The 13384-nt window shown below is 36.9% G+C and overlaps 1 protein-coding gene across 1 annotated transcript in view; it reads left to right on the plus strand.

Annotated features, from left to right (window-relative positions):
- The window catches only part of Itga8 (integrin subunit alpha 8), a 179615-nt gene that overhangs the window by 104328 nt on the left and 61903 nt on the right, over positions 1 to 13384 (plus strand). Inside the window, exons 21-22 of the mRNA XM_020171319.2 lie at positions 4869 to 4961; positions 9282 to 9361. Coding sequence (XP_020026908.2) covers positions 4869 to 4961; positions 9282 to 9361 — 173 coding nt within the window. The remainder of the gene's footprint in view (positions 1 to 4868; positions 4962 to 9281; positions 9362 to 13384) is intronic.

Consider the following 13384-nt stretch of genomic DNA (forward strand, 5'->3'; position numbering starts at 1 on the left):
TAAATATATGCAAATTTTTCTCACAAAGGAAAAAGTACTCAGAATTGATTATAAATCTTGTGGTGCTCTGTGGAAAACATTCATCTGTTAGAAAATGTATGATCATTACTTTTCTCTAGAAATCAGACTGGAGTCAGCCTTTACCCTTCCCTTCATTGGCCTTTCTTCTAATTTTTCTAGGAGTGAAGGCATTATTATTATTATTATTATTAAATATATATGTGTATGAGATCAACTCTATCATTTTAGCATTTTAAGTGTACAGTCCAGTGGTGTTACACGCATGTTATTATGATCACTTTCTTCATTTGAAACTCCATTCCCATTAAAAAATAATTCTCTATTCCCTCCTCTCTCAAAATTAACCACTATTTCACCTTCCCTCTCTATGAATCTGGCAATTCTAGGTACTTAGATACATCTTCACTTGCATTTTTCCCAGCCATCTCACCCTCAACAAGTCCACGTAACTAGACTTTTCATCTCCCCACACCCATGTCCCTCTCCCACTGAATTTAGAATATTACAGAATGACACCAGCATCCACCTGGTTTCTAAAGCCTAAAGTCAACCCTAATCTCTAATCTACATCCTTCTGTGTATCCAAAGCCACTGTCACTGCCTTCCTTCAGGCCAGCAGGACCTATGCCCAGATTATTGTATCTGTCTCTCTACCTCCCTCCTCCAGGCCTTTCTCTGTGGAGAACAACATCTAAGATGCAGATCTGATCATGTCACTCTATGGTTAAATCCTAACCACTTGCACTATTTTATGGATAAAATCCAGATCCCTCAGAGAACTTATTCCATTAACACTATCACCCTTGCTTACCTCTTCAGCCTCCCCACTAATTTTTTATTCTGTTACTCCCACACCTTAAATTCTAGCTGCACAGAAATTCTGTCTAGTTCATCAACTGTCTTGGATGTTTTTTCTCCCTGACTGACTAACTCTATGCCCTTATCCTCTTCATCTATCTTACTTCTTTCTACTCGTCCCTCAAGCCTTCATAATAATTGAGACCTACTAATAACTAGGCTTAGTAATAATTGAAACTACTAGCATTTATTGAACAATTGCTCTTGGCTGGGAATGGCTATGAGCTCTTGCTTGTATTTAAATTTGCTCAATTCTCCTAGCAACAATCTTAGAGAATCTCCATGATGTTCCGTGCTTTATACATAAGGAGAAATTAAGCAGCAGATCTAAGGTTGCACGGTTATAATACAGCAGAATCAAGATTCAAATTTCATCTGTTCTAAACAACTGATAAGCACTGCCCCCATCAGTTTAGCTGTTGCTCCTCCAGGATGTCTTCTCTGATTGCTTAAATTTGTGTGTGTGTCCTTCTTTATCACTATTTATTGCTCTCATCATACAATTTACCAAGCTCTACTGTAATTGTATGTTGTTACAATTGATACACTAGTTAGCACAGCAACTAAGAGATAGCATAGATAAATGGGACTTCATAAAACTAAAAAGCTTCTGCTCAACAAAAAAAATGGTCTCTAAACTGAAAAGATCATCCACAGAGTGAGAGAAAATATTTGCCACCTACACATCAGACAAAGGACTGATAACCAGAATATATAGGGAACTTAAAAAACTAAATTCTCCCAAAACTAATGAACCAATAAAGAAATGGGCAAGTGAACTAAACAGAACTTTCTCAAAAGAAGAAATTCAAATATCCAAAAAAATACATGAAAAAATGCTCACCATCTCTAGCAATATTGGAAATGCAAATTAAAACCACACTAAGATTCCACCTCACCCCTGTTAGAATAGCCATCATTAGCAACACCACTAACAACAGATGTTGGCGAGGATGCGGGGAAAAAGGAACCCTCTTACACTGCTGGTGGGAATGTAAACTAGTACAACCCCTCTGGAAAAAAATGTGGAGGCTACTTAAGAAGCTAAACATTGATCTACCATTTGATCCAGGAATACCACTCTTGGGTTACTCCAAGACACAGGTTACTCCAGAGGCACCTGCACACCCATGTTTATTGCAGCACTATTCACAATAGCCAAGTTATGGAAACAGCCAAGATGCCCCACTACTGACGAATGGATTAAGAAAATGTGGTATTTATACACAATGGAATTTTATGCAGCCATGAAGAAGAACGAAATGTTATCATTCGCTGGTAAATGGATGGAATTGGAGAACATCATTCTGAGTGAGGTTAGCCTGGCCCAAAAGACCAAAAATCGTATGTTCTCCCTCATATGTGGACATTAGATCAAGGGCAAACACAACAGGGGGATTGAACTTTGATCACAAGGTAAAAGTGAGAGCACACAAGGGAGATATGAGGATAGGTAAGACACCTAAAAATTAGTTAGCATTTGTTGCCCTCAACGCAGAGAAACTAAAGCAGATACCTTAAAAGCAACTGAGGCCAATAGGAGAAGGGGACCAGGAACTAGAAATAAGGTTAGATCAAGAAGAATTAACCTAGAAAGTAACACACATGCACAGGAAATTAATGTGAGTCAACTCCCTGTATAGCTATCCTTATCTCAACTAGCAAAAACCCTTGTTCCTTCCTATTATTGCTTATACTCTCTCTTCAACAAAATTAGAGATAAGGGCAAAATAGTTTCTGCCAGGTAGCGAGGGGGTGTGGGGGGAGGGACAGGGCAGGGGGGGATGGGAGGGGGTCAGGGAAGGGGGGAGAAATGACCCAAAATTGTATACACATATGAATAAAATAAAAATTTAAAAATAAATAAATACAGTCTCTATATAGTTTAGCACCAAAAAAAAAAAAAAGAAATTTATCATATTTATCAGGACCCAATAAATAACAGTCCAAGGTAAATATTTTTAGTGATTGAATAAATGAATGAATAATACTCCAAGAACTATAAATGGATTGGAACAAAAATGTCCTGGAACCACTGAAGAAAATAATCTAGAAATATCTGGAAAAACAATCATGGCTTCTCTTCAGAGGAAATAAGGGTTAAAAAAAGAAAGAGGGTGGAGGGGATGAGGCTAGAGAAAAATCTTTAATGTCAAATAGCTATTTCTAGGAAGCTGAGAAAATGTACATGTAACCTTTAACCTTCAGGCAAGATAAAAATATTTACAATAGAAACTACACCCTTGAATTATATTTAAGGGACATGTGGATGCTTTTGAAAGCTTTTGTTCTGCTTTCTTTTATGTTTTCATGATTAATAATCTCAACATGAAACATCTCTGTACAATTAAGGTCAGTTACGAGTTCTTAATCTCAACATGAAACATGACTGCATGATTAGTATTAGTTATGAGTTATTAAGAAGTTGAGTACCTATCAAACCTTGCTTTTTAGTTTCCTCTGCATGACCAACATGCCCTCTGGAGCGAGCCTGGGTTAAATGCTCCCTCTAAGTGTCAGTGACACTCCTTTCTCATTAATTAGAGTGGCCTGAGTAATGCCAAGAGGGGGGTTCCAGAGCTAGTGCGTCCTTTGCATGCTCCCTGTAGACTTCCCTCTACAAAAAAAGCAAGTGGAAGCCGGGCACAGGTGGCTCCCCCCGGTAATCCTAGCTACTGGAGTCAGAGATCAGGAGGACCTAGCTTCGAAGCCAGACCAGGGCAAACAGTGCTCAAGACTCTATCTTGAAAAATACTCAACACAAAAAAGTGCTATGGAGTGGCGCAAATGAAGCATGTCTGCCTAGCAAGCATTAAGGCCCTGAGTTCAAACCCCAGGACCACCAAAAAAAATGCATTTGAGCTGCTTCTACCTGTATCTCCTGCCACCACTGCTGCTCTGTGCCCATCTCTGTTCCAGATTCTTGGGATCACTTCTGAAACTTCTTACCTGAAAAATTCACATTGTTTCCTTATATAAAATTCCAATAGCATTGACAGATGGTTAAATGTTCATTGCATTGGGAACCATCTTCCATGGACTTCAGTCAAAGACAAATTCCCCAAAGGGTTTTCCTCTGTGAAAACCATCACATTGCAAGCTCATCATTGGGAATGAAAGTTACAGTCAATAAACTGAGATGTATTCTGAGCTAGAATTAAATAATGGGATAGCCTAAGTTGTTATCAGTAAATGCAGAGTAGGGGTATAGGGTCATTAGGTTTTGAATACAGAAAGAGAATGGGGCTGTGAAGCCAGGGGTGGGTTTCTAGGTAGCTGAGAGCAGCATGAGGACATAGGTGACCTGAGAGAATCAGAGGGCAGCAAGAATAAACCTTTTTTACCTTCCCTTCTCATTGTTATAACACTGAGACCTCATCCAGCTTGTAGTTCCAAGCACAACTTCCAACTTGAGTTTTTATAAACTCCAATCAGAATAGTATATAGGGAGAAAGAAGGAGATTGGAAGTACTCATTAAATGTAAAGATGTTCTCATTATATCTTAAGTAATTGGAGGATTAAACAAAATTTATCATATAATTTCCAAATGAGCCCATGGTGAGTAGAAATTTGTGTTCAAGGCAACTTGCTTATAAATGGTCATTGGTTCTTAGGATGATCTCACATTTTGCTATCATTTCATTTTTGTAATATTCACATGGAAAATAAGTCTGTTAAGTCGTGTTTAATTATCTATAATTTTCATTAGTGAGGAAGTAGCTTAAAGTGTTCCTATAAGCACTATTTGAGCAGTGTGTTCTTCAATAAAACACACTTGCCACTTAACATATTTCTTTCCAAACTTTAACTTCTGCTTTTTTCTCTCAGGTTTCTCTTTTGAGTCAATGGTCACGGATGAATTTTTGTGCTGGGTTACCCACCCAGGTGTTTGAAATCAAAGGGAGCTCCAGGTCCACAGCACTGCCTATGACAGGATGTAATTTATTCTGCCCCCTGAATTGCCCCCTGCTGTTCTCTCACATTGTAGGGATTGCGACCATTGAGCTGTGAGTACAAGATGGAAAATGTGACGAGAATGGTGGTGTGTGACCTCGGGAACCCTATGGTGGCTGGAACGAATGTAAGAGAAAAGCAGGGTACTTACTGATTTCCGTCTAATTGAATTTTACAGAGAACTACTGGAAAGCTCCCCAATTAGCACTCAGAAACTCAGCACACAGAAACTCAAACAAATTAGGCAGGAAATGACCAGAGTAGTAGGATTTAGCATCATAACTCACGCAAAGTGATAATCACAGGTAAAAACACACAAAAAATAGGTACTTTTATATGTTTTCTCTTTAGACATTACATGTATAGTCTTTTAGTTACAGCAAAGCTAGAAAGACATTAAACTACAGACATTTTCTTTGAATATTTTCTCTTTGAATTTACTACAAATTTTTTTCTTTGAATTCAAGAAAAAACACATGTTAAAAACTTCATAACCTAATTAAAACAGATTTTAGCAAAAAAAATAACATTTCTAGTATTTCTGCTATATCAATATCATTCATAGAATTTTCATATTAAAAGTATTGACATAATCTAGTTTTTGAATCAGCCTTCCTAGGTCTGTATTTAAAATAATACAGAAAATTGTAGCGATAGAAAAAAAGATTAATGGTCATCTCCATTATGCTTCTAAAAGGAGTTATTTTTTTAACACCCTCCATTCCTTCCTCCTTCTCCTTCTTTTTCTTTCCTTTACTTCTTTCTGCTTCCAGGTTTAGAAACTTCCCACTCATGATTACTTGTAGATTACAAATTCATTTTATGCAATTACAAATTTAAATATACACACAGTAACTTCTTGTAATAAATGTAACAATGGCAATTATTTGGTGAAGTCATAAGTCAGAAAAAAATCTGAAATCTGAAAATGCTACCTAATTCTTACATACATTGAACCTACATAGTCCTCTATTTAACATTAGTTGTTTCTGTTTATCAATGAAACATCTTGTTTGGAAAAAAAATTTATGAAAACTTACAGTTGTAAAAGTTTGTATTAGAACAACTTCCCAATGGATTCCAAAGACTGTTGGTCCCTTGGACAAACTTTAGAAGGGAGCTCTGGAGTCACTGCCAGGCATCCTATCCTTCCCTGGGAGATCCAGGTATACATTTTAAAGGTGCTTAGTCTTTAGGTAAATAAATGTTTTAGCCCAATGCTTCATGCTTTTACTTGAGCATTTGAAAACTTTTTAAAAATAATACCTATTTCCAACTTAGACTTCAGGATATTATGCTAGAATAATATTTTTTCTCTTTTACACTGTAATATTACACTGATCTTAGGTAATAAAAAAAGATGTGCCGAATTAAAGCCTAGTAATCTTACTTTTTGAGTTAAAAAGTATTTAAACAAAAGTTAATTCCTATGACAGGTTACTTTGTTTACCATGGATTGATTATTCCGTGTTATAATCCCATTACCAGGGAAGGGAGTGCTTTTATGTTATTTTGTTGAATTTTCAAAACAACCCTACATGTCAAATATTTCCTCCATTTCTGGATGAAGAGACTGAGGTCTAGAGAAGTAAATGAAAGGGAGATGATGACAGACAGACAGGTTTCAAACCAAGTCTGACCATAGAGCTCATGTCGTATCTGGTCTGCAACACTGTGGAAAATACTTGAATGAAAACTAATGAAGAACAGATGAGATGTTAAAATGGAGCCATGAAAAATTGAATGGGAGGTCTGAGATGTCAGAGCATTTTTCATTATAATCCTTTTATTTAGAAGTTAATAAATCATTTTTCTAGTTTCCAAGAAAAAAAAATTCAACCACCCAATTTGACATAAAGAGATTTACCTAAGGGCAAATGGGGATGAATTCACATGGTAGAAGCTATGATAGCATCTGTAGTTGTGATCAGTCATTCCTTTTAGTATTAAAAGTGTTAAATCTAGGCCAGAGATTGTCGAAGATCATCAGTAACTAAAGATAATTTTGGAACAAAAACTGGCCAACAGTGTCATTCAAATAAAGGGATAAAAATGGCAATGTGATCTTAAACACGAAAGTGTTTATGTGAAAGAATGTCAATCCATTTTACCAGCAAATAATCTTTAGAAGCCAAGGAAGTAAATTGTTTATATTCATTTATCTCTGACGTCTATAGTAGAAGAAACCTAATAGCTTCCTTATCTTACCCTTTAATGCCCTTAAACACATCAAATTTTATTGCATTCTGTTTTGTTATAAAACACTCTGATTTATTTACTTCTTCACTGTGTACCTTGAAAAGGCTCTCAGTGGAGTGTAGTAAAATTCCAAATGGAAATGCAGTCCTAAATATTTTTTTAAAGGTCATAAATCACCAGGAATATTTATCCCAGTCCCAATGATAAAAAATACTTTTCAAGTAACCTTTCATTTTAACTTAAAAAGTTAAAGTCAATAACAGAAGTCTGACTTCTGATTTTTAAATAGTAAAGCCATTCATGGAGTAGCTGTCATAATATAAAATAGTTCTCTATAAATAAGGCTCATATCAGCTTGCAAATTTTCTCAAGCAAGAAAATAAAAGGTTGGTGGAGTGGCTCAAGCAGTGGAGCACCTACTAGTAAGCACAAGACCCTGAGGTCAAACTCCCGTGCCACCAAAAAAAAAAAAAATCAGAAATTAAAAAAAAAATAGCAGGCCAAATCTCTTTCAAATTAATGCCCAGAGATCTAGTCTTTGGTGTTAGGTCATACATGCAACTATTACCGGTATGAAATTCTTGTGTCTTGTGTCTAAATCCCACATAGACTGCTCTATGACAAAGTCCAACTTTAGGCAGGCTTCATCTCAATACAGCAAATTCCATCACTGAATATGTACAAACAAGGGTACACTCTCATTCTTTCAATAATCTATATTGAATCCCTTCTGGGCCATATGCCTGGTACTAAACTAGAGTATGTCCAGAGAAATATGAAAATACACAATCCCCATTCATAAAAGAAACAAAATTAGCACTATCATAGCTTGAATGGTGAGAGAGTAGTAGAAAAAGAGACAGAAAATAAAGAAAGGAAAAGTTCTGCCTGGCCCAGCCTGCAGCCTCTGGATTCGCTCTGGAGGTATATCTTACCAAGTTTTGAAGCTCTTCACTTAGAAAAAGCAAAAAATCTTCCAAAGAAGAGAAAGAAAGAGAGAGAGTGTGTAGATGTCTAACAGAAAATTGGCACCTTTGGAATTATAAGGGAGTTCCTCTTTGCTGAGGCGTAAAGGGTTCACATGTTTTATAATTAAGACACATATGGTTTTAAATATCAGTTTTGCCATTTATTAGTTGTGATACTTTGAGCAAGTCACATGAAGTGGAAAAATAACTCCTTATAGAAAAGTTGGGAGCAGTACAATGATCTGACATAAATGAAGACAGTGCATCCCATGGCTCATGGCACATCCGGTAATGAAGGGTTAGTGGATTGAGGAGGATGGTTTCTGATAAAATGATAACTTATTGTTACCTCATAGCATCACTGACTCGTATTAACGTGAGTTTTGTTACTGGCTTGATTCTCATACTGTAGTAGATTCCAGAATCAGCCATGCAGAGATTTAATTTCAGCTCTGTAGTTTATTTGCTCTGCACCTGGAGCCTGGCACTTACTCTCTCTAATCTTCAGACTGCTGTTAGACTGTAAAATGTCAACAATAATACTATCTACCCCAGAGTGGTTGTTGTGATTGAGATAAGGCATGTAAGTCACATACAGTGCTTAGAAGACTAAATAATACAATTTTCTATGCATGTTAGATACTGTTTTTACTTCTTTATTTTCATCATTGGATTTTTTGTCTCCATTTTTAATCCATTTTGAAATAAAAAGAGAAGTTTTAAAATTTGGAAAGGAAGGAAAGAAAAATAATCCATGCAACCAGAGCTGGAATTTTTCCTTACAATGTATTCCCATTCCTATATAGTAATTTTGTCACGTGTAGACTTTTAAAACCATACCTAAAATATACTGTACAGCCTTTATTCTTCATTGATGATTATTGCATTAGAAGCATGGTCTACATCAATGCATTGATGGCATAGCTGTAATTTCAATAATTACATAATTGTCCATCACATAGAAGCATCATAGTTTTCTACATCAATCTCCTTTGGTTATTTTCAATTTGTGCATAAGAGAGGTGGCAGGAGAAGAGGGAGTACAGGGCTAAATGAAAAGAAGGAACCAAAACTTGAATTTTCTGGGCTCTGCAGTCTCATTGTATGACTTCCTTTCCACTCTCAGACATCCAAGGCAGAAGCAGGTGAAAAAGGTATCACAGTGATTCTGGGTCAGCTTTGGTGGCATTGCTTACAAAAGATTTTCATGCTGTATATAAGATTCCTCCCATGTAATAACTTTCTGTCCCATGTGTATTTGTTATTGCTTTTGCTTTTAGTATTCTCTGGGCCTCCGATTTGCAGTTCCACGTCTGGAGGAAACAAACATGAGCATCAACTTTGAGCTCCAGATCAGAAGGTTAGACCTTTAAGTGCCTATGCTATCTGTAGCACTCACAAGTAAGGAGATTCTGAGTGAAAAACCCACCACTTGACAAGCTCCTTTGCCTTACAAGTTCATCTGAAGTTAAAACCTAGACTTTATTTTTCTCAATTATATCAGTTGCTTTCAATAGGTCAAATTATAAGGTAGTCAGACCCCACCTTGCTTCAACCCCACTTTTCCTCATTGCAGGCTCTCAGCTGGTAGTCAGCTAATCCATGGGGGAAAAAGTCTGTGAGAAACAAAATTATACATTTTGTATGTGCAACCTTGAGGTCTCCTAGAGTTCAGAAATTAGTGAGTCTCTGATGGTTGACTGGGAACAACATGGCAAGAGGCAGGTGACATCATGCTATGTCTGGAGGGCAGGGCTTTCTCTAGCTGATCTGTGTAGGTAGCTACTTCCTTTTTCTAAGGATGACCCTGCTTACAGATTCAACTTTCATTGTCTATTCTGTTTGCTCCTTTGTGGCCAAAAATATCTCATGAGTAGGAAGATTCACGCAGTAGTGAGGCACGCAGGCTGGGAGTTCCCAGCTGGTGATAGAATCAGTTTAATGGCTCTAGACACATCTTAAAAGAAAAGGAAATTGAACGGAATAGAATAGAATGATAATATATGATACAGTTCATGAAACATTCCTTTCAGATAAATGTAAACGTGTATAGCAAGATTCCCTGTGAACTGGATAGAGTTTTTTACAGCCTGCAGTTTGAAAACCTTGGAAAACAATGACATAGACAACACACGCATACTTTCTGGGGTTACTTATGCCTTCTCCAGAAATTACTATAAAGTCAGTGTCTATAACTCAGCTCTCAAATACTAACTCAATGTGGCCAACCTCTAAATTTACCTTATTATCTTATGAGAAGGGTCACTGAAGTGTGATAACTTTTAGAATAATCCTGCTGTGTACCAGATGACATCAATTAAAGATTTAGGATTTTAAAACTACATATATATAAACTCCGTAAGAATGTAGCAAATTTAAAAAATCAGCATCTTGTGTCACAAGCCACCTTCCCTGAGCTTTGTGACAGCTCTCTAGAAAGGTCTTCTAACTTAGCTTGGGTGCCCTTTTCTGACCTTTATTAGGTTTTCCTTGAATATAACTTAAATATTTTCTGCTGAATCTTAGAACTTTTCTTATTTTATCCAAACAAAGTGATGTAGATGGGATGAATTCTTCTATAATATCTCTTAATTTTATCAATAGATTACTAAGCCACTTCTCTGTATCTATGAAAATACATATTTTCCAAACGATTTACATAATCATAAATATTTTCATTTTTAAATCTTATGAGTGTCTTACTAAGTTTGTGGGGGGAGCCAGAGTGAAGGATAAGCATCACTCCAGGCAATGACTTAAAGCTGAAGCATCTGCTTCTCTCTATCATGGTCTGTGTCAATGACCTTGCAGTGACAAGAAGCTTCACATTGCTTGGGAAAAGACATTTCTCATAGATCACATAGTCTTTATTTAGAAAGAAACTCTGGTGCAGAGATGCCAAGCAAATTCATCCTTTCTCCTGACTATAGTTATGAACAAGGGAACAGATATGAATAGTATTTCACATAAGGGACAAAAAACACTAGGTAATGTTCCAAATTCCACTCCTGAAATTCATCCTATATAGGTCATCATGTAAATAATGAATTCAGTAATGAAGTGCTGGATTTGATAGGAAATAGAAATGGCCGTGTTTATAGCATCCTCCCTTCATCTAAAAATGGGTCATGACTATATTTCATTTCTATCCATAACTGTTTTGAAATTATCCTGAAAAATATTAAAATGTAGAAAGAGGGCCAGGCACAGTGGCTCACACCTATAATACTAACTACTCAGGAAGTGGAGATCGGGAGGATCAGAATCCAAGGCCAGCTCTGGCAAAAAGTTACTGAGATCCCATCACCCAAAAAGCCAGTTGTAGTGTCATGTGCCTGTCATCCCAGACACTCAGGAGGCATAGGTAGGAGGATCATGGTCCAAGGCAGGCTCTGCAAGACCCTATCTGAAAATGAGTAAAGCAAAAAGTGGCTTGGGACATGGCTCAGGTGGTATCCTACCTGCCTAGCACATGTGAGGCCCTGAGTTCAAACTCTGGTACTACCAAAAAAACAGACAATGAAACACCTCAAAAAGAATTAGAGTATACACAAAGGATCAATTTCCCAAAATATGCATTCTAGAGATAAAAGTGTTTGAGACACTTTTAAACTCAAATGCTAAGGTATTTAAGAGGTGAGGATTTTTTTTCTGTATGCCTTGCTGGCAGGCTCCAAAGATATTATTAAGAATTTAGATGGGAAGTTTTGCATTCAATTTAAATATTCAAATGCTCTGAAGTCTAAACTCTTAGATATATTAATTACTATCGAATACCCTCTTCTACAAATAGAGACCAAAGGAGAAAACCTTAAAATACTCCCTGTTACCAAATATCTTTTTTAAATAGTCTTTCCTTGGGCTTGCTCTAGGCAACATAAACATTTTCCTCCCTTTGTAGAATGGGTCTCAGATTGCAATTCCCCTGTCTTTGCCATCATCCTCGAACTTGCTTTCTCAGTAATGGTGAAGTGAAAGCTGTTGTCTTTGCTGGCATTCTAAAGACCACAGAAAAGGTAAAAGGAATGTTAGAAGATAGGAAACAATAGGAAAAAGAAAATGACACTGAATAGTAAAGGGAAACACTTGTTTAGCCTTTGTGTTTGACATAGGATGTATCCTATAGAGGAAATCCATCATCCCTTGCGTAGAACTAGCACAGACAGCATAAATAGCTCAACATCCGTGGCAGTGACGGATTGCTTGTTTGAACGTGGCAGTGGTGTTAGTGAGGGAGGGTTCCTTCCAGGAAGGAGGTCAAGGAAGCATCTAAGTTATATATCAAGCCAAGTTCCTTTCTTACCAGGAGATTTTGCCAACACTACCAGTATGTGGTAGTGAGTGTCACAGCACATCTGTGTGACAGGGAGTGATTCCGATTAACCAACCAGAGGGTCTGGATTCCAAGTCTGCCCTTACTCTTGCTGCTTTTCAGAATCCTCAAACATCCTCATGTTAGACTCGGGTTCAAAGATGGCTTCAGCATTTGACATTGACTTACATTTTCAGGGTGTTATATGTAAGGAAACTTGTGTTATCTAAACCACTTGTGAACAAAGTACAATAGAATCATGCAATAGCTTGAATAAAAGATTTTCCCCTCATGATTCAGATTTTCTCTGCTGTGAAGCAGGAGTGAACCGAAAATAGAACAAAATCTGGTTAGTCTGTGGAGCAACTGGTTTGCTTGTTTTTTTATTTATATGTGCATACAATGTTTGGTCATGGAGCAACTATTTTTAAGTTTCTAAACTAAAAATTATATGTCTTACACAATTGGTACATGTTAATAAGATGTTTAAAAAAATTTCTCATAATATATTTGGAACTATAAAGTCTTCAACAAGTAGAATTACTTAAGAATGCCTCAGTGTTTAAATTCTTGAATCCTTCCTTTAAAATAAAAAAGACCTTTTCCCCCAGATGTAATAATCATAAAATGAAATGGTCTGGAATCTGGGGTTCAAATTTTGTGGAACAAGTCCCTATAGTCTCTATCACAAGTTTAACAGCACTGCTCCATTGCAAAAACTGAGCCTGATATTGGTCTGTTTACATCTTTTATGCATTTGTGCCATCTAAGTTGCCTTTTCAGTATACACAATCAACCTGGACTTTTCGAAAGCATTGTGGGAACAATTCTGTCTTGTCTTCCCTCAAGAGCAGAATTTTGTCACATCCTTTGAAAAGCTTCAGACTCTAGTGAGAATCTATCCCCTTACCATGGTCATAGTGTTACAGCTTGTCCACTGAATCCAAGGAAAATTCAATGATCCACAAAGAGCAGGCTTTCTCTGCTTATGGGACCTGAGTATAAATATGGCCTGTAAGTGGTGATGGGGCCATGTGTAAATTTGTTAAAAGCTGCCCAATCCTATGGGTG

This window comes from Castor canadensis, chromosome 15 (genome assembly GCF_047511655.1).
Source record: "Castor canadensis chromosome 15, mCasCan1.hap1v2, whole genome shotgun sequence".
Taxonomy (NCBI): domain Eukaryota; kingdom Metazoa; phylum Chordata; class Mammalia; order Rodentia; family Castoridae; genus Castor; species Castor canadensis.